The following is a 22,199-nucleotide window of genomic DNA, read 5'->3' as shown; positions in this document are numbered from 1 at the left end:
GCTCTTGAAGGCACTCTAATTAAAGCACCCACACCTCCCTCCCAGGGCACATGTATAAATGTCCATTATGCCCAAGAATGAATATAGTCCCTTTTCTAGCAGTCCTCATCTGATACCCTTTTGCCTGGCTCAGAGCAGAGATTTGAACCATGGTGTCCCATCTGCTGAGAAGACTCCATAACCCAATGGTTAGGGGACTATTTTATTACACAGCCACATTGAGCATGTCTACACATGCATTTACACTAGCCTTAATTTACTGCACAGTAGGTTACTGCACAGCAAGCAGAAATAGGCTGACATCTACATGTGCACGTGTTAAAGCACATAAACACTATTTGTGGACTGACTTGGGACTAAAGTTAGTCCCAAGTCAATCCACGCTCACATTGTTACTTCACAGTAAGGCATCTATATGTGCATTACTGTGCTGTAACTGTAACAGAGCACAGGGTGTGCTCTGTTACTCCTAAGGACATGAGTAGCAGCAAAGCAGCCTGTAGCTGATTGCCATTCCAATTAAGGAGGGCTGCCTGATTGGGAACAGGGCTCAGCTGGTCCTTATAAGAGCAGGACCCTGAACAGCAAAGCCATCAGTCTGCTGCTGCAGCTGGAAGAACACTACCTGACTGAGCTGCTGCTTGGAACATCTTGGAGGTAAGGGCGGGAGCTATGGGGATGGCAGGAGGCTCCTGTCCTGGGTATGACAGAAAACTGCACCCTGCCAGGGAAGGATGGTTTGGTGGGGCTGCCTGTGGTGGGGTAGTTCCTGGAAATGCCAGGCCAGTCCCCTCCCCAGTGAAAGGTGAGTATGGGGTGCCCCCCCCACACACACATCCCTGATGGATAGTAAGACCAAGCAGGGGGAGCCCAGACTCAGTGTGAGTGCTGAGGCAAGGTCCAGGTCAGGTGGAGGGACCTGAGGCAGTGCCCAGACTCTCAGTTGAGTTCTGAGGCTGGGTGTGTCTTCAAGGGTGTGGAGCCCTGAGCCTTTGGGGAGCTATGCATGAAGCTCCTGGGGTGAAGGGATAAAGGGATTGTAGCCCAGGGAGGGCAGGGGACAGGGCTTGGAGGCCTGATGCCAGAGTGGGGCTTGGAGGCCCAGAGTAGGGTTGGGAGCCCTGAATGGGAATGGGGCGTGGAGCTCAGAGTTGTTAGGGGCTTGGAGCCCAAAATTGAGATTGAGGTAAGGTTTTGGGGCCTTGAATGAAGAACAACAGAGAGCCCATAAGAAGGCACTGGGACCGTGAGTTCCGGTGGAGAATGAGAGTCCTGTGTGAGACACTGGAGCTCAGGTCCTAGTGAGAGGCACTGGAGGAACATCTGTGAGGCATAGGACACGGTAAGGGATGGTTGGAGCCGTGTGTCCAGGGCAAGTAAATGGGCAGCCTCCCACTTTAGTGACATCTTATAATCAATTATCAAGGCATGGCAGGAAAGAAAGGCAGGTAGTTAGTCCAGAAGCAAGTGGATGGGTCAACAACTGACTGGCCCCTGGATGCCCATTTTCTACAGTAACTAATCAAGTATAAATTTGATACCTGCATGATGTAGATATCAAATGTATTCTCAAGTTGGTGTAATTTGCCATATTTACTGCATATTATGGTCATGCACATGTAGATGCACATCCATACTGCACAGTAATTTTGGTTATTGCACAGTAAATGAGCATCTGTAGATGCACCCATTAAATCACAAATATGTTTAGGTTCCTCAATTAGGGATTAGCTAAAAAAAACTCTAAACCTTGTAATAGTTACCTGTTGTGCTTAAGGAAACATGAATAGTTACAACACTGTGACAGAGGAAATACAGGCTAATGAGAAAAAACTGGTCTGTAGTATCAGACTGTATTTGCTTATTGTATAGGGCTCTTGGTTAAATTGGACCTCCAGTGGAATACTGCTTAAAATATGTTTAGCATGTCTTAGTACTTTAAAGGTGGCTAAATACTGTACCAAATGAGCCAGTTTGTACTAAATAATAATAATGTAGTTACAAGTTTACGTATTGTTTTAATTTTCTAGCATGAAGCTACTAAGATAATGCAGGATGCCATTAATGAATTCAGTGGAACTCCAGAGGAAATCCGCGTCACTGTTGCTAACATAGATTTGGCTCTGAGTAAAGGGGAAGTGGAAGTAGCACTAAGCACGCTGAGAAGTATCACACCAAGCCAACCATATTATATTGAGGTTAAAGAAAAGATGGCTCAGATATACCTTCATATACGAAAGGATAAGAGGCTATACATTGGATGCTATTGGTAATATTTTTTTAATGGATTCTATAAATATGTATTCATTTTCAAATATTATATTTAGAAGAAGTGGCTTTATTTTCACAAAAATCCAAACAAAATAGAGTCAAAATAATTGTAGAGCTTTTAGGAAATAAAGCATATTTGTTAAAAATACTGAGTTGGAATCTAGGATACTGTATTAAGAGATCTTGATTCCAGTTTCACCTTTGCTATAGATTTGTTTTCAGAGCTAAGCAGTTATTTACTTTAATGTTTTATTTATCACAAGGCTTAACAATTGTGTTAAGATAATAAGCATTCTGAGTAACCTGGGGGAAGAATAGAATCAGAAGCTGAATGAGAAAGTTTTTAACCACTGGGTTATGGAATCATTTTATTTCTCTGTGGTTCAGTAAATATGTCAGTATTGTATGCACAGTAGAACGAGACCTACTACAGAGAATATTGAAAATAATAAGGAAATATTTAAGTATAGAACAAATAATGTGAGTATCTTATGTCAAAAACAATCATGTTACATTGTTAAGGCCACATTCTGTTATCTTTATTTATGCTGAGTTCTGCCTTCCTCCACAGAAATGAAAAAGAGTATTTCTGGATTAAGGGCCAGAGCCTAATCCTCTAAGGAGCCTAAGCAGGACTCAGGCAGTATTTAGGCACCTAAATCACAAAAAGCAATCTAAGTCATCCCCTCCTAGATGCCATACAGCTGCTTAGAATCCTGCTATATGAATCTGGTGCCTCCATGTTGGCCTGAAAAAAGTCTTTGGATGCCAAACTTGGCTTGGTACCCATGCTCAAAAGCAACCCAGTTCAGCCACCTGACCAGCACCAAGCAGAAGAGAGACTGACTAGCTTCAAGGCACAGTCGCCTTATGCATATTACTTAATTATGATCATTTCTCTGCTTTTGTGATCGATATCAGCACTGGAGGCACCTCCACCTCATTTAATCTCCAGCTGTATGGCAATATTTGGAATTAGTTCCCTTCTGTAGATCAGAACTGTAACTACTGTTACCACAAAGAAAAAATATTTGTATAGTTTCTGAAGCCTTTCCCCTAATGTCAATATATTCATTGTATGATTATTGGGACATAATTCTCCTTCATTCTGGTATTTCTAGAGCTGTAAAAATCTCTTCTGAAACATACAGAGCAGGCAGAATGGCTCTACTCTTCGCAACTCATTCTGTCTAAAAGGCCAAAGTCTTAGGGCTTCAAAGTTGCTACAGGCAAGATGGTACAATTCTGCATTAGTGGTCATTCCAGGAATCTTGAAAACTATTTAAAAAGGAGTTGACACTCCCTCTCTAAGGATCCTAATGACACTTTGGAGAAGAATGTCAGAACCTCGTTGAAGGTAGTTTTGCAAAGAAGCATTTCATTCTTCTACAGAGGTGCTCATTGGGAGGAAGGCAGTCTTGGGTTGTTTCTTAAGTCATTCTTCAAATTACAAAGTTCCTAAATGCTTGTTATGCCAATAACAATTAAACTCTGCTTATCTTCCCCCTTCTGATCCTGTGATTCAGTCCTCATTGCTTCCCCATAGTAATAAATTAGAAGATCTGTGCAGCAGAAGGGGGGAAGAAATTACCCAATAATTTTCTTTCTGTTAGCAACTTTTCTTCTCAGTCAGAGAACCGTAGCAGGTTGGAAATGACTAAAATAGAATTTGTAACAAATTGTTTTTTCTCCTCTAAAAGTAAACTTAGATCTGTAATAATTTTACAAGGAAGTATGCATTTTATTGAGGTATAATTAATAATTAAATAATAATTCAAACAAATAATTATAATGAAATATGTGAACATTTTATTATTAAGAATTGGCTGTTGGAATGTTTCTGTTCCTTTGGAAGAGCACTTTTGGTATCCTGAGCTAGAAGACAGGACTTTGGTCCTGGTTCCTCCAGTAACACTGTGGAATTTCATAGTTTCATAGTTTGTAGGGTCGGAAGGGACCTGAGCAGATCATCGAGTCCGACCCCCTGCCACGCCAATTTCTCCAAATTCCACAGTAAAACATATTGCCCATTAGTGATAAAAGAGAAGAGCTTGTTACAAGAGTGTATCTCATAAGACTGTTCTTACTGAGCACATCTACAAGAGACACTACTGTACAGTAGCAATGAGCTGGTGCACAGTAGCTCGTTGCTACCGCGCAGGAATGTTGGTGAACACTAACCGTAACGTGCCACTAATGCGCAGTAGAAATAAGCTATTGTGCAGTAGCTCGTTACTACTGCATAGTAGTAACTGAAGAAACATGCAGGGATGGTACTGAGCAGTAGCGCTGGTTACCGTGCAGTCCACTGTTTGTGTAGATGTGGTCACTCTTTACTACACTTTAAATTATGTTTTAATTTTGAACAGCTAAACAATTAGTATATTGTAGAAAAAACAACACACTATTTCATATGGATAAAACTATTAAATGCTTACATATTCCTGACAACAAATCATTCATATAACAGCCTGTCTACAACCTTTAGCCCAGCATTTCTATAAATTAAAAATATTTTATATAGTAGTAATAATAATGTTTCCATAAAAATGAATAGCATTAAGGAATATATTGAATAATATTCTGAATATTATTTTTCTGTCTGTCAAAACCTGATTGTTGATATTGGCATCTATTTCCTCACTGACATGTGAGTATTTACACAAAATACTCAAATTAAGATTTTTTCCCTCAGATGTATTATCAGACACTTTTCCAAATTCTAACATTTTGTTGCTTCCTGATACATTTCCAAGCTCTCTAGAGCTCTAGTTGTGTAATTTTTATACAGGTACGCAAATGCAGAGTGTTGATTACTGTTACTAATCGGCTAAGACCTGTCATATATTATTATTGTATTGCTTTACACCTTTCATCCCTACCAGTTTCTCTCTCTTATCCAACTATGTTGTCTTCCTTTTGAATAGGAAGCTCTTTTGGGCAAAAAAAGTAATTTTCTGTGCTTGTACAGCACCAAGCAGAAGAGAGACTGACTAGCTTCAAGGCACGGTCGCCTTATGCATATTACTTATGATCATTCCTCTGCTTTCCTGATGTTCATGTATCTTCAAGTTTGGTGTCATCTATAATATTTTTCCTCTTCCAGATCATTCCTTGTGATGTTAAATAAGATGGGATTTAATAGTTAACATGTTACATTCAACACCTCTCTGGGCATCAGCCCTTATTCACATTATTGATATATTGCTTTTTGATGTATTGTTTCCAGCAAATATTTCTGCTGAAGTAAAAGTAGAATGACTTTTGTGAGTAAGATTTTTTATATAGAAAAAGTAGGATTGAGGATGTCACACTGCTTTGGGCTTGTGTGGTGAAGTTGGAGGTCCCCAACCAGCCACAGTGCTAGTCTCTCACTGCCTCTGGGCATGCCACCTGCCTCTTTCTCCTGCCATGCCTTGCCATTAAATAATTAATTGGTAATTAGGTGGGAGGCTGCCCTTTGAGGGCCCTGATGTCTAAGGGCCAAAAGAACACGCTCCTACCACCTTAAATATACCTTAAAGTGTCCCATGCCTCACAGATGGCATCTCAGTTCTTAACGTCTCCTTAACGTCTCTGGCCCCACACTGGGCCCCATAACACTCTAGCCTGGACCCCAACTAGATCCCTTCCCATCAGATGGCCTACTCCACCTTCATTCTGGGCTGACAAGCTCCCTGCACTCTTCTCCCTCTTAGGTGTGGCCCCCCGGGACCTTTAGCCACACAGGCTCTGGCCTCACCTCTGAGGCCAGTTGGAACCGCAGGCCATCTGGGCATCCCTTATGGTGGGCCCCTGGCCCTTTTAACCCTTCTAGTCCTGGCCCCAGCATTGACCAGTCAAGGGTGCCTCAGGTCAGGCTTCTGAGCAACTAGCCCACACTCTCTTACATGGATCCACCTTCTCGGGCCCTACTACAGGGATACCTACCCGGTTGTGGGGGCTGGGGTTATTAAGGTGCCCCAACCCACCTTTCACCATGGTGGTAACTGGCTTGGCTCCATTTCTTGGAGCTGTTGTGCCACAAACAGCCCCACCAGGCCACCCATCCCCAGCAGGATGCAGTTTTATGTCATGCCCAAGACCAGGGGCCTCCAAGCCATCCCCATAAGCTCCTGCCCTTACCTCCTAGTTGTTGCAGGAGCAGCAGCTCCATCAGGAGATATTCCTTCCACCTCATCAGGCGGCATATTGCATTTACACCTGGAAGCAATAAACACGTGCACCTGGAACCACAGCACATTGAGCTGGGGTGCAGGAGCCACAGCTGGCAAGGGACCTGCGGGGTTAGCCTGCCAACCGCAAGCTGCTCCACCCTATCTCAACATGCTGAGGAGGGGCTAGCTAGGGCACAAGAGTGCTACAGTGTGGTGCCAGCTGGCCAGTATCCCCAGTCACCATAGTTAGAGGGAGAAAATATTATTTGGGGGGCTGAGTACACACACAGGCACAGACAGACACACACACACACACACACACGCACACACACAGAGCCCAGCACGTCTGTGGAGGGGAAAGGGTGTGGGGAGAGGGAAGGTGCATGGGAGGGGAGAAGATTGAGGCCTCCACAGTGAGGGAGGGAGTGGGGCAGAGGCAGGAGCAGGAGCTGGGGTGAATGGGCCCTGGACGGGTCATGGGACATTCAGAGCCTGGGCAGCTCATCCAGGGGCGCTGCGGGGTGGAGGGGGGCATGGTTCCCCACCACTATGCACACCCCAGGGGAGGCACAGGGGACACATGCCCCCCAGATTTGTGCATGGGGCAGGGGTGGGCTGCCACTGTGGGCTGGGGCTCTGCGACCCACTTCCTTGGGAACTGTGTGATGTTATGTACCTGCTGCTGCCAGGCTGCGCTGCGTCCCCTGTCTGCTCAGCAGTGGCAGGCACATGGCATTGTGCAGCTGCCGAGGTAGCAGCAACGGGTCACAGAGCCCAGCCCACAGCGGCAGCCTGCCTCTGCCCCACACAGAGATCCAGGGGGCACATGCCCCCCGTGCCTCCACCACAGGATAAATGTACAGTGATATATATTCCTCTTGGTTTCTCCCATTTACCATTATGCATCATGTAGTGAAGAAGCAGAATTTTAGTTATTATTATTTTGTAATGTACAAGTATACTCACATATACAAACTACTTACAACAGTTTCAAAATAATAATAAACACAGGGGAAGTTAAAATAGAGGTAAAATATAGGTTTTTCCCACCAACATTATAGTAAAGAAATAAATCATTATTATTAAAACAGTAGTGTCAATCAGGATTTTTTTTTCAGACATACGAGATAAATAATATAAATCTCCTAGTTGAGCAGACCTAGTTATTTTCTCAGATGTTTTACTTATAGAATTAAAACCTCTAAAAAGTCAAAGCTTTTATTCTTGGCTGCATATTTCTTCAGCAGCTTTACCTATCATTAATGTTTTGCATATTTTCCCAACTCATAACAACTTGGACTCAGTTGTTATCCACTGGTATTTAAGCACTGGCTACGAGATTGTTACAGCTGTACAAACATTTCAACACTTCATGCCAGCACTCAAGACATGCCAACATAACTGGTGCTGGTTATAGGAAGTTTTAAATGTTCCTTAATTTCAACAGTCTTACTTATTAATAAAATGTGTACCTGCTCCCCCAAAACATAATAATTTAGACTTGTTGGGCATGCAGTTGATAATATTTGTGCACACATTCCAACCCTGGTAGATTTGTCCAAAATATTTAGTAAAGCTGTACAGCCTTATTTTTATTTTAAAAGCCAAGGTTTTTCTTGCAAGAGAGATACCTTTACTCAGAAGTACAATAACAATTTTGCTATTCTGTTTATTTGTAAATATTGAAAGTACCAGAGCTTCCCTACACCTGTTTTGGAATCTCAAAGAATGTCTAGACCAAAGAGCTGCTATCCTGGACTTCTAGTCTTCGGGTCTACCACATTTTAGCTGTAGGTAGCTGTAAGGTAAATACAGTAGATCCCACCGGTATGATGAAAGAAACTGTTTCTTCTCTGATTTCAAAAAATTAGTGATCTTCAAGCAAAAAGCCTTCTTTCATACCTTGAGGTCTTCCTATTAGCGCTGCTGAGCAACCAGTGGTGATCTCACATCATATCTCCTGTTTAAGTTCTAGATAAACCTTGATTGATGAACAGGTGTGAGGGGCAGGCTGTAGAAGCTGTTAGAGCGATCTGACTTACCTCCAGGAAGTAAAATCAAACACCCGTGCCTGAATTCAGGCCTTACTATGGGCAGGCTTTGGATATTACCTAAGGGACACATTTCTGGACCCATCTCAGCAAGGTCTAGGCTGAGGACTGAAGTTACTGGGGAGCCATCAGATTGTTGGAATATTAACTCCTGCACTATTAATGATTACTTCTTACTCAAAATCTGCAGCTTCTGTGCCTAATCTTCATAGCCAGGAATTCTGATCGCTGGCTGCATCTACGCATGCAATTAATGCAAAGCAAAAAACTCTGGTTCTGGAGTGTATTGCTCCCAGGCATGCTGTTTGAACGTGTACCCAGAACCGCAGGACATTGAGCTGGGTCAGAGCAGCTGCAGCTGGCACGGGGCTCTGGGGGTCAGACTGTGAACCCGGGGCTGCTCTGACCTGGCTCTGCGTGCTGTGGAAGGGCTGGCTGGAGCATGATAGTGCTCCAGTGTAAGGCTAGCTAGCAGACAGCTGGAGCACTGTCTACATGTATGCCGTTGTGGAGGCAGAAACTCCACAGCAGGATAGTACTATCCCGTTGCACAATTAATTACTTTACTCTAGCCTAATAGGGCCACTCGTGCAGATGTGCAACATTTACTGCAGAGCTAATTAGTCTACTCCACAATAAATGTCTCATGGAGACACGTCAACTGGTATCTTCATTCTTCCGCTCCGGCCTCTATATTTGTTTGTAACATTAATGTATTGTATTTCAGCTTCTTTCATATTGTACAACCTTCTGGGATGGCTATTACCAAAGTCAAATAAGTTATTGTGATATATACTAGCTGAGGTTCTTTTTATATGACATAATTGATGTTGTTTTCCCAAAGGTCTATCAAGTTATGAAAATACATTCCATGCAGTGGGTTGCAACATTTGTTTCTTGTTAATCTCTGATTCTAAATTCTCTTCTTAATTCTGTTTTTATAGTGAACTTTGTGAACATTTGCCAAGTCCTCATACTAGCCTTCTCTTGGGAGATGCCTACATGAATATTCAAGAGGTTAGCATGAATTTGTCCAATAAATCTGTAGCAAATTCAAACAAAGATACGTTTAACTAGAAAGCTGGATTTATTATTAACCATGATAACACTGAGCACTCATATAGCATAACAAATATAACTGAATCACTGCCAAAATGTTTCTTTAACAGTTCATGTTAAATATGAAAATAACTCCAACTTCTTTTTTCTTAGCCAGAGAAAGCTGTGGAAGTATATGAAGCAGCTCAAAGGAAGAATCCTTTGGATGCAGCACTGGCCAGAAAAATTGGACAAGCATATGTGAAAACGCATCAATATAATAAGGTCTTGAACATTCTTTTTTCTCTTGACTATTTTAAGTCGTAAGAACAAAGAAAGAAAACTAATAAATGAATAAATGACAAATCACAAATGAATATGGTAATTTGACCTAGTGTAATTCAGCATTTGGGATAACCTGTTGAATCTTTTTAATTTCCGTATAGGCTATTAATTACTATGAAGTGGCTCTAAAGATGAGTAAGCAGGATTTCTTGTGCCATGATCTTGCTGAACTCCTCCTCAAACTCAAGAAGTTAAGCAAAGCAGAAAGAGTTTTGAATCAGGCTTTGGACCATGACTTTGGTAACAGTTTTCATCATGTATACTAAACTTGCTGTGTGTAACATTTGAAGCCTGTGAACCATTTACAATGCATTATATGAACTTTGTCATAAACAAATATTCTTGGCAATTTATATTTTAGACTCTCAAGCTTTCAACAAATGTTTAAATTATCTTGTGTGAGAGCTGTTTTGAAAGCCTTGCTTTTCCATATGTGGGGGGGGGGGGCGTTAGAATGGTGTAAATGTTTCAACAGAGGCTCTAAACATCCATTCTTTTTCTTGATGGCCAAGAACATTAGGCTAGAAATATAATATGTGGTCATTTTTAATCTTTTAGTTAATGACTTGCCTCCTATGATGAAAGATGTCAAGAGCCTGATTTTACTGGCAAAAGTTTACAAAATCAATAAACAAGAAGAAGTGGTGGGAACTTTGAAGAAGGTAATTGATAAAATATATATATGCTTTCCATATTGCTAGACATTTTCCTTAATAATATATAAGTATAAAGGGTTTGAGTAATTTTTCAGAGGCTTTGAACATATACAGTTTCCATGACTGTGATTAGAATTAGAGTTCAGCTTTTCCATTCCCTCAGTTCATAGCTTAAATACTTCACTATGCACTGCAATAAATATGAAGAGTACTAATAAGCTTCGAATATATTCATGATCTCCTTTTTTGAGCCTTATTCTAACTAGTATTTATAGCCTTACACTTCCAAGAAACACATCCTTGAAAAGCAGAAATCATAACTGTCATGGACCTTATACTATGGAATTCCTTGCCTTTTGATTCCATTCATTTTCAAACAATAAAAAAAATAGCTGTTGTAACACCATCGTTGACTTAAATGGAGTTACACCAGCAAATAAACGGGCTTTAGTGTTTTTTACCCCATATTTAGAAAATTTTACTGATCATCATCTTTCTATATATGACGTTCTCTGTTTATCCTTTTTTCTCAGAGTGGTAGTGTGTTTTTAATATGGTTGTGAATTACTTCAGGATATCCACATCATCTGGGAATAACAAGGGGTTTAAAATGTATGACTCTATTAATTATTCTTTGACTACCTATAAAGAATGATTATCTTGTTTCACATTAAAATGTTATATTATGCTAAAGAAAAATGTGTCCATAAAAGTTAAACAGAATATTAGATCCTGAAAAAAGCATCCCTCTGCCCAGGGTTGGCACAGTCATATTCACCTCTTCAGTGCCACTGAAATCCCTAGGCTTCTGTTACCTCTTTAAACAGTGGTGGATTTCATCCCTTGAGCTTGTTCACCTGTTACTGGAAAAAGCAGATGAACCAAGATCTATATCCAAGAAAAGACTTAGTTTTGTAATGCTTAATTTTTTCCCACTCTGCTGCCTGGTGGAATTCATAGTTCTAAGTGAGGTGCCAGAGATTCCCACATAGTACAGGAAGATTCATAGAAGTCAGTGATGTGAGGATGGGGAACCTTCTAACTAAACCAGTAGGAAATGCCAAAGATAGGGGTAGGGAAAGGGGAAACACACTTATCTCTGCCTGAGATTCTCGGCTGTAAGCCCCATTTATGGAGTTAGGTCCCTACAGTAAACTTTCTCATGAAAAACCAGAGGGAGAAGGGAAGTGTGGAAGAGAAAGATGCACCCATTATCCCCACTTTCTATAAAGAAATATTCAGTGGGCCAGAGAGAAGAAGTGAAGATTGAGGTTAACTTTACATCACTCGATCCACTGGTAGATCTTGGAGCCTCTTGGAGTTGATCCAAGGCTGGGATTTTGGGGCTGAGTTTCCACGTGCATGCATGCACACACCCCAGCTCAGCAGATCAGTCCGCTGGGGAGGGAAGGGCCAGGGGCTAGATCAACACCCCCGTGGTGAGGGACAGTGCCACAGAGGCAGGTTGAGCGGGGCCGCTGCTGGGTGGGACTTACCTGCTGGGGAGTTGCTCCCCCAAATAATTTTTTCTCCCTCTGCCTTGATATACACCCCCCTTCCCTCCCCACAGACTTACCTGCTGGGTTGGGAGGACATGGGGGCAGCAGTGCACAGTAGATCTTGGGTTGCTTTTAAATGTCAAAGATGATCTCCTACTTAAAAAGGTAGGAGACCAGTGCTCTACAGCCAGTAGCGAAGGGACTCACCAAGAATATGAGCAGTCAAGTTCAAGTCCCTATCTCAATTATAGTTTACTTATTACAATTTACTTTATACAAAGCAGAAGAGTTTCAGACTAAAGTGAGGGTATGAACTTGCGACTACAAAGTCATATCACATCGGCATCTTCATAGTAAATGCCTGCATGTATGCCCTTACGCTGTTGTAATGCAAGGGAGCTTATTCCGCAGTCAAAGTTAGATAGGCTAGCCCAGCCCTATCAGCTTTACTGCAGTTATTGCAAAGCAGCTGTTTTGCTGCAAGCTCAGATCTTATCTTGCCTTGTGGTAACTAGTTAGTGTGAGAGGAACTCATCCTAGAATGTCCAGTTGCCTGATGTTTAGGACATTTGTTTGCAAAGTGGGCTAAGTTCAAGTTGCTGCTCTAAACCAGGCAGAGCAAGGATTTGAAAACAATTTCCCACCTACCAGGTGAATGTCCTGACTGTAAACTTATGCACACTATGGTAGCTGGTTGCATGCATCAAAAAACGAGGAGGAGGGGAGTGCTTTAAGCAATAGACCTTAGATTTAATATATCAAAAAACAATAAGGATGAGTTAAACGTGCTTCAAATGAACGTAACTGATGAATTTGATAGAAAATGTGTGATGACATGATCCACTACATGACACGATGTGCTACGTTGCCATATGGTGCACTACAATGATGTAGAGATCATATGGGTCTACACGTGATCAGCAGCATCATTGCTGTAGCAGCATACTCCCTCATTTTAGTGTGCCACTACAGCAGCGAAGCAGCGAAACCTAATCACACACTACATGCACAGCGTAGTACTTCTACGAGGAAATACTAAAGCACAGTGACGTGTAGATGCACCCAATGTATTTAAAATAGTGAATTAAAAAATCCTTTTTGAAACATCTTTACTCATTTATAATCCATGCAAGTTTACAACATACTATTGCCCAAGAAAATGATGATGCTTTTGTTTATTTGTTTATTCCTTAAGGCCTTTGACATACAGGTGAGGGTACTGAGCCGTATACCTCTGGAACAACCTGAACTGATTCCTTCTCAGAAGCGGTGTGCATCACTGATCTGTGTTCAGTTTGCTGATCATTACCTAAGCAAGAAGGACTACATGCAAGCTGTTAAGAACTACAAAGAGGCACTATTTTATACTCCAACAGACAGTAAAGTAAACAGCTTCTTAAACCCAAATCAGTCTGTTTAACAGTACTTATGTGTGTGTTTAAGTTAGAACAGTGATTCTCAACTAGGGTGTGGTAGCACCTTAGGATACAAGATTTCTTTAGGGGTGCTGTGGCACCAGGCCCGTATAAAGGAGGTAAGTGCTTACTCCTCCACCAATCAGGCACCCACCAGTGTCCTGCAGGCAACTGGCTTTGTTGCTAGCTGCTCCTCTGGGGTCTCGTGTCCCTGCCTCTTACCAACCCCTGCACTGATCACCCTCACACTCCAAGCAGCATACTCTGCTGACGGAAGATAGATGTAGGGCCATCAAGCCATGATTTTTAGATCAACTTCTTTACTTCCTCCTCACATACTCCTGGAGCAAATCACCAAAGCAATAGTCACAGCATTGGGGACTGTGCTCACCTTCCCCAGGTACAGACTGTGGGCAAGGAGGGGGCAGATAGTGGAAATAGTGGGGCACAGTAGGGTCCTGCCCCTGCTGCCCTTACCTAGCACCAGCCTCTGCATTTTCAGTGGCCACTATTACCTCTTCCACCTCCTGCAGGGACCACTACCTCCTTCAGGAGCCTAATGACCCACCCTTAACGCTCCAGTCTGCCTCACTAAGCAGCCTCTAGCAGCACAGAGCATATGTGCCACCCCCACCATGCTCAGGGATACTCTGCCACCCCATGAGATCCTTTAAGCGTTCCATGAGGAATGCAAAGGTAAGCGTTGTAAGAAAGAAATTAGATTTGAAATGGGATGCCGCATAATTCAGAAAAGTTGTGGAGGAGTGGCGTGAGTCTAGAAAGGTTGAGAACCACTGAGATAGAAGAACAGTTAGCCAGCTGTATTTTTTTTTAATTCCAAGATATTTTTTTGGAATAGTACAAAAATGTAAGGTCACCATGGGTACATTCTTAAACTTGTATTCCAAGCATTTCAGAACTCCCAGAAAAAACAGATATATGAAAAAAGGAAACAGTTTTTTCCAAGTGTTTTTTTTTAATATATTCATTTTTTAAAATGCATCCATCCAAAAACAGGGGGAACATATAGATTCATAGATTCATAGATGTAGGGTCGGAAGGGACTTTTTAGATTTTCTAGTCCAACCCCCCTGCCTGGGCAGGAGAGAAAACTGGGTTCAAATGACCCCAGCTAGGTAATCGTCAAGCCTCCTCTTAAAGACTCCCAAGGTAGGAGCCAGCACTACTTCCCTTGGAAGTTGGTTCCAGATCCTAGCCGCCCTGACTGTGAAGTAGTGCCTTCTAATGTCTAGTCTGAACCTACTCTCTAACAACTTATGGCCATTATTTTGTGTTACTTCGGGAGGTCTCTCCCATGGTCCCCCCTAGTAAGTTTATAGATGGCCACCAGGTCCCCTCTCAGCCTACTCTTGTGAAGGCTGAACAGTTTAAGGTCCTGTAGCCTCCCCTCGTAGGGTCTGCCCTGCTCTCCCCAAATCATGCGAGTGGTCCTCCTTTGGACCCTCTCAATGCTGTCCACATCCCTCCTGAAGTGCAGCGTGCAGAACTGGATGCAGTACTCCAACTGTGGCCTGACCAGTGTCCCATAGAGGGAGAGGATCACCTCTTTGGACCTGCTTGAGATGCATCTGTGGATGCATGACAAGGTGCAGTTGGCCTTCCCAACCACATCCTCACATTGGCGGCCCATGTTCATCTTGGAATCGGTAATGACTCCAAGATCTCTTTCCGCCACTGTGCTTTCAAGAAGGGAGTTTCCCAGCCTATAGATATGCTGCTGGTTCTTACTGCCCAAGTGCAGCACTCTGCACTTGTCAGTATTGAATCCCATCCTATTCTCATTTGCCCACCCCTGTAACCTGTCCAGGTCCAGCTGTACCCTGTCCCTCCCTTCTAGAGTGCCCACCTGCCCCCAAATCTTGGTGTCGTCCACGAATGTAAACAGGGTGCTTTTCACCCCCTCATCCAAGTCACTAATAAAGAAATTGAACAATGCAGGCCCAAGGACCAAGCCCTGGGGGACTCCACTGCCCACGTCCCTCCAGGTTGAATATGACCTGTCCACCACCACTCTCTGAGTGCAGCCCTCAGCCAATTTGCAACCCATCTGACCATGTAGGCATCAGTGCCACAGTCATCTAGCTTTTTAAGGAGAATGGGGTGGGCAACAGTGTCAAAGCCTTTCCTGAAGTCCAGAAAGACTACATCCACTGTGACACCTGCATCCAGTAATTTTGTGACCTGATCGTAGAAGGCAATCAGGTTGGTCTGACAGGACCTGCCCTTAATGAAACCATGCTGGTTGCCCCTGAGCATCATCCCCGCTGCTGGTCCTTCACAGATGTGCTCCTTGATAATCATCTCAAAGAGCTTCCCCAGGATCAAAGTAAAACTAATGAGCCTATAGTTGCCTGAGCCCTCCCTCCTTCCTTTTTTGAAGATGGGGACAACATTGGCCCTCTTCCATTCATCCAGCACCTGGCCAGAGTACCATGAGTGCTTGTAAAGCCATGGCAGGGGCCCCACAATAACCCCTGCCAATTCCCTCAACACCCTGGGGTGGAAACCATCTGGACTTGCTGATCTGAACATGTCCAGTCCCTCCAGAAGTTCTCTAACTTGGTTCTCCCTGTCCCTAGGCCTGGTGAAGTCTCTCCTGAATCCGTCCCAAATCTCAGTGGTGGGAGTCCCGGTCCCTGCACAACAAATTGGAGGCAAAAAATTTGTTAAAAAGGTCTGCTTTTTCCTCTGGTGCAACCACCAGATTGCCCAGCGTATTCTGCAGGGGCCCCAAATTACCCAGTGCCTTCTTCATACTCCCTAAGTATTTAAAAAAGGACTTTTTGTTGTCCTTGATGCAAGCCCTATTTCTGTAGCTGCCTTAGCTTTTCTAACAGCCCCACTATACACCCAAGTGATGGAGGTGTACTCCTCTTTGGTGATAGCCCTTCCCTTCCACTGGGTTACCTCCTTTTTTGCAATCAGGCATTCCCAAATGCTGTTGGTAAACCGGGGGGCTTTTGAGCACTCTTGCCCCCTTTGATTCTCATTGGGATTGTCACCCCTTGGGCTCTAAGTATTGTCTCCTTAAGAAACGACCACTCATCTTGGGCACCCAGTTCCCCTACTCTCCAGGACCCCAGTGCCTCTCCTACCAATCTCCTCAACTCTTTGAAGTTGGCCCTCTTGAAGTCAAGGGCTACTGCCTTGCTGCAGGCCCTTGACACCCTGCTCTGAATAGTGAATTCCAGCAGGTGATGATCACTGTCACCCAGGTGGTCAAGAACATGGAGTCCCCTCCCCAGGTCATCGCCTGTGGCTAGGACCAGGTCCAGCAGGGCATTTCCCCTGGTGGGACTGCACCTACTGGGTTAAGTGGAGATCCTGTATCTCGGCAAGGAACCCTCATGAGCGGTCAGACCTGGCTGACTGCTCCTCCCAGCAGATGTCCAGGTAATTTAGATCACCCATGACAGCTACATCCCTTGCCTTAAGTGCCTCTGCAAGCTGACCTGAGAATTCATGTGCACATATAAAAAAGCAGAATCAGCAGAAAGACAATTTCATAGAATAGAATAAATGAAACACCAATCCTGATTTCAAGTAAGAAAAAATGATAATTTTTCTTAGACTGCTGAAACAGTAAAGACTGAGCCCAGAAAACTCCTTTTTATGTTTGTTTGGCTGGATTCTCAGGTCTGCTTGGTAATACAAAGTGGCAGTCAAATGACTGGTGGCTGCTGCTGAGGAATTCCTTTGGCACAAACAAAAATTTCATTGAATTCAACAGGATTTTCCCAAATCAGATTCTTACTTTCCTTTTTCATGAAGGCCGCATGGTGAATACAGCTTTAAAATATTATGTACATTCAGCTTCAGCTGGCTCCACTGAGAGCCAGTAGCAATCAGTATGTTACAAGGCTGAGTTTCTGATGAACGTCAGATGAGAGCACTACTGCCATAGGTATATTTTTCTACAATATGTTATTCTGATGTACAAAATTCAAGTACCATGTAGGGAGACTTTTCTGTAATTCACTTGGGCCTGTTTGTTTTCAAGAGCAATAATTCCATCCTCATCACTGGGTTTACTAAACTAGACTAGACAAAGCATTGAAGAGCCTATTGTAGAGAATAATTTTCACTGGCAGGAGGATGGAGTAGGTTTCATAACAGGACAAATTTATCTTCAATGTAACTTCACAGAATCATAGAATCAATGAGTCAGAAGGGACCTAGACAGACCATCTAGTCCGCCCCCCTGCCATGGGCAGGAAGGAGCACTGGGGATGGCAGGGGTCATAAGACCCCAGCCAGGTGCCTATCCAGTCTCCTCTTGAAGATTTCCAGGGAAGGTGAGAGCACCACCTCTCTGGGAAGCCTATTCCAGGCTCTGGCCACCCTTACAGTAAAGTAGTTCTTCCTAATATCTAACCTAAAAAGTCAATCAGAATTGCATTGGAGTAATTTTGACTGAATAGACCTTCGCTGGATCTAACCTCTGTGATTAGAATTCTAAATCAATGAGAAAACAAAGATGACTCTTAGTAGTAATTGCAATAATCATTAAAATTATTCATTACTAATTATTCTTCCTCGCATTCCCAGGTTATATTGCAGTTGGCTCATCTTTATTTGCTATATGGCGACATCGAGTCATGTGAACATCAGTGTGCTCTGCTTCTTCAAGAAGACAACAGCAATGAAATTGCAGCAATGGTATAAATGGGTAGTATATAAAAGATGACAGTCTGACAATCAGAGAATTGTTCTGACATTTTTTCAGAACCTTCTAAAGACTGTTACTCTTATACTGGCATATTATGCTTGCTGCCCAAGCAGCTGTGTTGAAATAGAGGATAAGCTAGGTTGAGATTACTAAAAACATGTTATACAGGAAGGATTCTAGGGAAAAATAGGTGGAAAGAGGAAAATCAAATGTATATACCCCAGAAATGAATTTTGTATAGGGTGGTCCATTTATGTGCATAGGCCAGGGATGGGTAAAAGGCTGTGCAGTCATCCACTGTATGCACTTACCACAACTCATGGTAAACAGTGCTCACTAACTACAGGAACAGCTTGGGTAGGGTAACCATATGGGACACAGCTTCAGGCAAAGATGGGGGTGGGGTGGTGCAGCTCTGACATTACTATGCAGGCACCTAAGGAAGTCAGTGGCCTGTTAATGACCCATTTGTTCTTTACTTCACAGGTATTAACAATCATCTTCCCTTTTTAATGGTCATTCCACTAATCAAGCTAATCTATTTTAGGGCAGTTTTGTTGTCTGCTAGGGCTTCCTATTTCCCAGCTCATGCCACTCAGTCTCCCCTCCCTGCACCTGGGACGTTCGTTTTAACTTTCACAGGCCGAAGACTAGCCTCCAAAATCCAGGATTGTTCCGGCCAAATTGGTCAGCCTATTCATGGGGGCTCATCATCTTGTTTCTCATGAGGGCCTTCAATACCAGCCTGGAAGTTGACAGGCCCATCCTGATCTGTTAATGCTGTTTTAGAACGCTGGGAAGCAGGATGGTCAGTTTCATGAAGGATGTCGTTAAAGGCGGTACGAAGTAGATGTTGGGGCTGAAGAATTCCTTTTCAGGTTATGCATTTAACCATCATTTGGTGACATCAAACTACTTATCAGTGTCCTATAACATAAAACTAAGATTGAGCCAGTAGATGGCATGGAAGTTTTCCACATGCTAAATTTATATGTTTTTACTTGTTATATTATGTCTTTCAATATGTAACAGTCAAAGAAACCATTTCCCAATTCAGGGCTCTTCAATGTTATTTAAAGAAACAAGCCTACTAAAATAAAACCAGCCACAAGCACACAGAAAAATCTTTTAACCTCTTCTTCTCTTTATCCATTCTGCTCTTCCTCTTACATATTCATTATCATATTTCTTTAGCCGCACAACCTCGATAGCCTGTTCTTTGAATCTCTAGTCCTTGCAATAAGGGCTGCAGTCTAGACATACACTATATTAATAAAATGCAATTTAAGTCACAAGATGTGGCATTCAGTGCAATAGTCACTTTTATCTGGAATAGCTAGCAATCTTGACAATGAAAACATCTTATCTGCATTTTGTAGTTAACCTATTTAAATGAATGGGGCTATTCATGCTTCTCAACTTCTGTGTCTGTCAGCAGACTGACTGCAGATGGACAGTTCTGTATAAGTTTGCTGTTGGTTCATGTTTTGAGGCTCTGGTTACTGTAATCATAATGATGAGAAATATTTAAACTGAAAATTCTCATACCTTTTTGAAAGCTTTAAAATCTTTGACAAGGACTTAATTTCATGGCATGTTCCATAGGCACAGAAAACATGCAGCCCCCTAAGGAAATATGACAAGATTCAGCCCCAAAACAAGAAGCTGGAGTATTCTTATATATATTCAAGTGTCCATCCAAAGATTCATGTAGATATGACAGTTATTCCAGAATAAGGTAGCAGAATAGCTACTTTGGAATAATTTTATATATGAACACTCTTGTTTTGGGATCACTGGGCCCTTTTATGGTTTAGCTTGATTTGTTTCCTAAATTGATTAAGTTAATTTGGGAAAAAAGCCATCTTTGCACCCCTATCTGGTGTGATTCCAGAACAACTATTCTGGAATTAGATATTCCAGAATAACTCCACGGTGCGTCCACATGAGCATGTACTTGCACTGTGCAGCACCTCAAAGGCTTTTGAGGCACCACAAAACACACCCTGCATATGTGATTTGGTTCTCCATGCTACATATTTGCATCACGGAGCCGAATTTAGATACTGGGAAATTCTGGTATCAAAAAAAAAGCATGCTGAGAGAAAATGGCACGGCGCATGTGGCAGCAGCATGTGCCACCCAGAACTAAAGCCTAGCCAGCCAGAGTCACACTCTGGTTGCCAGCCCAGCTCTGCACTCCCGGGTCACCATCACTGCAGCCCCAGGAGCCACCCAGGACCTAAGGTAAGGCTGCTGGGGCCAGCCCAGGTACTGGCCCCAGCCTCCCATATCCCATCTGGAATAATTTGCCCTGTGCCAGAGCACACATGCAGGGGCATTCCCCTGGGGACAACTAACAGCAGCACAAATATGTGCCGTTGCTATTTGTCTCCAAAGAAACGCACGTGCATGCTTGTCTGGATGCACCCCTTGGGTAAATTAAGCAAGGATATTGCAGAAGGTTTTGTATTGCATATTTCAGATTATTTACATTTAGTTTCCATTCACCATTATTTTTAATATATCCTTTTCTGTTTGTCATGTTTCAAGAAAAGTAGAATAATTTCTGGTTACTGCAAGGAATTATGTCATTGCAACTTTTCATGCAACACTTTTGTTCTTTGTTAGATGATGGCAGATCTTATGTTTAGAAAACAAAAGTATGAACAAGCTATATACCTTTATCAGAAGGTTCTGGATAAAGCACCAGGTATCTACTATTAAATCAAATTCTTTTTCTGGAGGTTCCCACTTTAAAAGGATAACTAAGGAAATTATGTGATATCCTTATTTTCTTTAATCTACGAAGCTTCCAAGTACCATCATCTATAATATGAAGATTTTTTGTGATGCCATGACACTTAAAAGGACAAGATGAATAAGTCTAAAATGTGACTGTGGTTTAGCACAAGGCTGTCCATATTCTAAGTGGCTGGACGCACATGCCTTTTGGACCACACTAGTGGTTACTTGCCACGCGAGTCACATCAGCTCGAGCCGTTGGGTCCCCTTGACTGCGTGCTTCCTGGGTTTTCCCCTTTCCCCCCACAATAGCACAGCACATGTGGGGACCTCCCTACTTTCCCTGCACTATCCAAGCAGATGCCTTCTCACACTGTACTACACATGCTAGTGCCCTATCTCACTCTCAGTTCACCGACCCCAGGCTCCTCTGCTGCATCATGTCACGGCTCTCCCAGCACAGCGAGAAGTGGAAGCTAAAGCAGGGAAGAGTTGCCTGGAAACCCCAGCTTTTGCTCCAGCTGGAGTGATGGAGAGAGACAGAATGATGGAGAGAGCAATGGCTGGGTGGGAGCCTGGGGGGCATGAATTAACCCCCTGCATGCTGCAAGTTGGACAGCCCTGCTTTAGCACTTTTAAAGACGTGAAAAAGTTGGTGAATTCGAGGTTCCTTTGTTTCGTCATTGGAAGGCTTAGCCTCTTCCCAGCTTTGAATTCTTCAAGCAGCATTACCATATGTTGATAACTATCAACAGCAAAACACCTTAAAAAAGATTGATACAATCTGCATTAGTTAAATATGAAGATAACATTTACTTTGTTGTGTTGTGTAATTTGTAGATAACTTCTCAGTCATGGAAAGATTAATTGATTTGCTAAGAAGAAGTGGTAAGCTTGATAAAACTACATTCTTCTTTGAAATGGCAAGGAAACATTCAACTCGAATACCTTTAGAGCCTGGTTATAACTACTGCGAAGGACTTTACTGCTGGTAAATTGTACAAAGTAATACTTGTAAATATTACGAATACTCATTCTGCCTTTACCTATTTTTCCACTTCCAGGGTTCAGTTGGTGAACTGAAACAAGCATTTTGGTTCATGAGAACTATTCTTCGCAGATTGGTTTGCTTGGAAATTGAATTCAGTACATATTTAAGCAAATAGGTTTTGTGTGGGAATAGGAAGTGTGTTAGATCATAGAGTGAAAAAGACCAAATGAATACAGTACAGTCATAGGTATGACCTCTACCTGACTCAAGAAGTCTATGGGCCAACGAGAGGCAAAGCGCTGCTTGACCTGGTACTGGCTACGGGGGACAACCTAATCGGC

The 22,199-nt window shown here is 42.8% G+C and overlaps 1 protein-coding gene across 3 annotated transcripts in view; it reads left to right on the top strand.

The window, feature by feature from the left end:
* The window catches only part of TTC21A (tetratricopeptide repeat domain 21A), a 69,352-nt gene that overhangs the window by 37,704 nt on the left and 9,449 nt on the right, over positions 1-22,199 (top strand). For 2 of the 3 annotated variants that reach the window (XM_019530146.1, XM_019530154.1), the window contains exons 15-23: positions 2,031-2,269; positions 9,424-9,496; positions 9,692-9,802; positions 9,964-10,102; positions 10,421-10,524; positions 13,213-13,401; positions 18,002-18,112; positions 20,754-20,835; positions 21,708-21,858. In XM_019530146.1, coding sequence (XP_019385691.1) covers positions 2,031-2,269; positions 9,424-9,496; positions 9,692-9,802; positions 9,964-10,102; positions 10,421-10,524; positions 13,213-13,401; positions 18,002-18,112; positions 20,754-20,835; positions 21,708-21,858 — 1,199 coding nt within the window. The remainder of the gene's footprint in view (positions 1-2,030; positions 2,270-9,423; positions 9,497-9,691; positions 9,803-9,963; positions 10,103-10,420; positions 10,525-13,212; positions 13,402-18,001; positions 18,113-20,753; positions 20,836-21,707; positions 21,859-22,199) is intronic. The other variant, XM_019530162.1, reaches the window with a different exon arrangement.

This window comes from Crocodylus porosus, unplaced genomic scaffold, assembly GCF_001723895.1.
Source record: "Crocodylus porosus isolate Cpor-Errol unplaced genomic scaffold, CroPor_comp1, whole genome shotgun sequence".
NCBI classification, from domain to species: Eukaryota; Metazoa; Chordata; order Crocodylia; family Crocodylidae; genus Crocodylus; species Crocodylus porosus.
The sequence above is the reverse complement of the archived record's forward strand: the minus strand, read 5'-3'. Positions and strand labels throughout refer to the sequence as shown.